The sequence below is a fragment of the Choloepus didactylus genome, chromosome 6 (assembly GCF_015220235.1).
Source record: "Choloepus didactylus isolate mChoDid1 chromosome 6, mChoDid1.pri, whole genome shotgun sequence".
Lineage (NCBI taxonomy): Eukaryota > Metazoa > Chordata > Mammalia > Pilosa > Megalonychidae > Choloepus > Choloepus didactylus.
Genome location: NC_051312.1, coordinates 144,080,527 through 144,083,071, shown reverse-complemented (window position 1 = coordinate 144,083,071; position 2,545 = coordinate 144,080,527). Strand labels below are relative to the sequence as shown.

At 42.4% G+C, this 2,545-nt stretch overlaps 1 protein-coding gene across 1 annotated transcript; it reads right to left on the bottom strand.

The window, feature by feature from the left end:
- Positions 1–1,284: 1,284 nt before the first annotated feature.
- Positions 1,285–2,208, bottom strand: LOC119536520 (olfactory receptor 8A1). The gene has a single exon (XM_037839365.1). It carries the CDS (start codon positions 2,206–2,208, stop codon positions 1,285–1,287), a length of 924 nt encoding a protein of 307 aa, XP_037695293.1.
- Between the last annotated feature and the right edge of the window lie 337 nt (positions 2,209–2,545).

The following is a 2,545-nucleotide window of genomic DNA, read 5'->3' as shown; positions in this document are numbered from 1 at the left end:
GCATGTAATTCCCTGTATCAAATTCCTTTCTGCTTGAGAAATCTAGAGTTATTTCTTTTTCCTACAATGAAATACTGACTGATACAGTATTGTACCAATATAGCTACAAATGATAAGAGAATGGTCATAAATCTTTTGCACTATAAGGCTGCTGAATCTAAAACATGTACTCTTGATATAATTATAAGCAATGGGTGAGGAAATTCTGTCCTAAGACAATTGGATTTTCTGAGTGATATTGGCAAAGGAATTTGCAGCAATGTGTAATCCAGGGTGACAAACCATCATGGGTTGCCTGGGGCTGAGTGGTTTCCTGAGACAGAGGGATTTCAGTGCTAAAACTGGAAAAGTCCCAGGCAAACTAAGTCGAGCTGATGACCACAGTGCCTTTTTTTTTTAAGCCATCTTGAAGAAATTGCCTATAAAGGAAGAAAGGTTTGTCAGTGATACAGGAGGTGATTTGAGTTAATTTTAGGAGCCATTGGAAAGTAGAAGGACGTAATTAAGGGAAAACCAATAGGCAGCCCAGAGACAGCCTAAAGTGAAGGGGAAATTGTGATAACCAAGAGTATGGGCTCTGGAGTCATCTAGACTTGGGTTTGAATCCCAATGTTGTTTACCAGCCATATGACCTTTTGTGAATTATTAAACCAAATGTCAATATTTGTGAAATGGGAATAAAAATAGTACGTACATCTAGTGGTGTATAACTGAAGCAAAGTTAGGTATAATTGAAATAATGCATATGGAGCTCTAAAAAGAGTGCGTGGCTTGAAGTAAGCATCCAGAAAGAATTAGCTGCTATTATTATTTTCATTGTTTCTAACACAATTGAATAAAGATAACAGGTAGAAGTTCTTGTGCAAGAATAGAGAGGAGTGAGAGCAGACCTTGAAATTCACCTCTCTGTCTTGTATGTTTTCAATTACAAAAAGTAAGAATAGGATTGGTTTACTTTTTCTCCACAGAAGGTCATAAAACAATGAATGGTTCTCCAACTCAAGGTGAAAGTTCAAAGTCTATGTGAATAGTTAAATTTTTAACTTATTTACAGTTAAGTTAAAAAATGTTTACCAAAAAGATCAGGGGAGAGAAAGCATATCCTAAATGAAAGAAAGCATGAACTTGAAATCAGCTGGTTTCAAGAGTCAACAGGAGAGAAGACAGAGGAAGGGAGGGAAGAGGGAACCATGTAACATTGATTGGGCCAACATTCAGAAGGCTTCTGGAATTTACAACAGCTTTTATTTAAAATTAGAAAGAATAACAACTTTCACATCAGCATCATTTTCTCTGCAGTGTTTTCTGCACTGCAGCCTTGACCTCCTTGTTCCTCAGACTGTAGATTAGGGGGTTCAGCATGGGGATCACTGTGGTGTAGAACACGGAGGCCACGTTCTCCTGGGCCAGGGAACTGGCAGTGGAGGGCTTTAAGTACATGAACGCGGTAGAGCCATAGAACATTCCCACAGCTGCCAGGTGGGAGCTGCAGGTGCCAAAGGCTTTGGACCTGCCCTCTGTGGTGCTGATGCGGAGGATGCTGGAGAGGATGAAGGCATAGGAAACAAGGACTGTTATGCCAGTGACTATAATGTTGAATCCAGCCAAAAGGAAAACTACCATCTGGACATCATAGGTGCTAGTGCAGGAGAGCTTCATGAGAGGGACGATGTCACAGAAGTAATGACTGATGAGGACCTCACAATAGGGCAGTTTTAACATGAGGATAGTTTCTATTGTTGAGCCAATGAGCCCCATGATGTAGGCCAGACCCACCAGTATGGAGCAGACTTGCTGGGACATGATGATGTTATAAAGCAAAGGGTGGCAGATAGCAACGTAGCGGTCATAGGCCATCACTGTCAGCATGTAACACTCAGAAGCGACAAAAACAATGAAAAAGTACAGCTGTGACATGCACCCCGCATAGGAGATGATGTTCTTCTCTGACACAAAGTTCACCAGCATTTTAGGAGTAATGACAGAGGAGTAGCACATGTCCACAAGGGACAAATTGCTGAGGAAGAAGTACATGGGGGTGTGAAGCTGAGAATTGAGACGGATTAGGGTGATCATGCCCAGGTTCCCCACCATGGTGACCATATAGATCCCTAGGAAGAGGAGGAAGAGGGGGAGCTGGAGCTCTGGCCGATTTGTTAGTCCCCCGAGAATGAACTCTGTTACTGTGGAGTGATTTTCTGCAGCCATTCTTGGAGTTGGAGCCTGTGAGAATGGAGAGAAGAGCCCATGAAAGGCTGCCCTTGTTTGTGAAGCTAGTTTTGAGCATTTGGCTCTGGCTGAGGGTTCTTGGGCTCATTCCTGATTCCCTTTCCCCTCAATTCCATTTGCTGGGAGGTAGACCTGCCTCTGAGTGTTTCAAAGATCATTAAGATGAGAGGAAAAGGGCAAGATCTGGAAGTTTTACGGCTCTCATGTTCCAAATATCCAAAAGCAGTGGTTGTTAAAGCGTAGACTATGGACCAGCTTCAATGGTATCACTAAGAGCTTGTTAGAAATGCAGACTCTCATGCCTTGCCCAGACGTA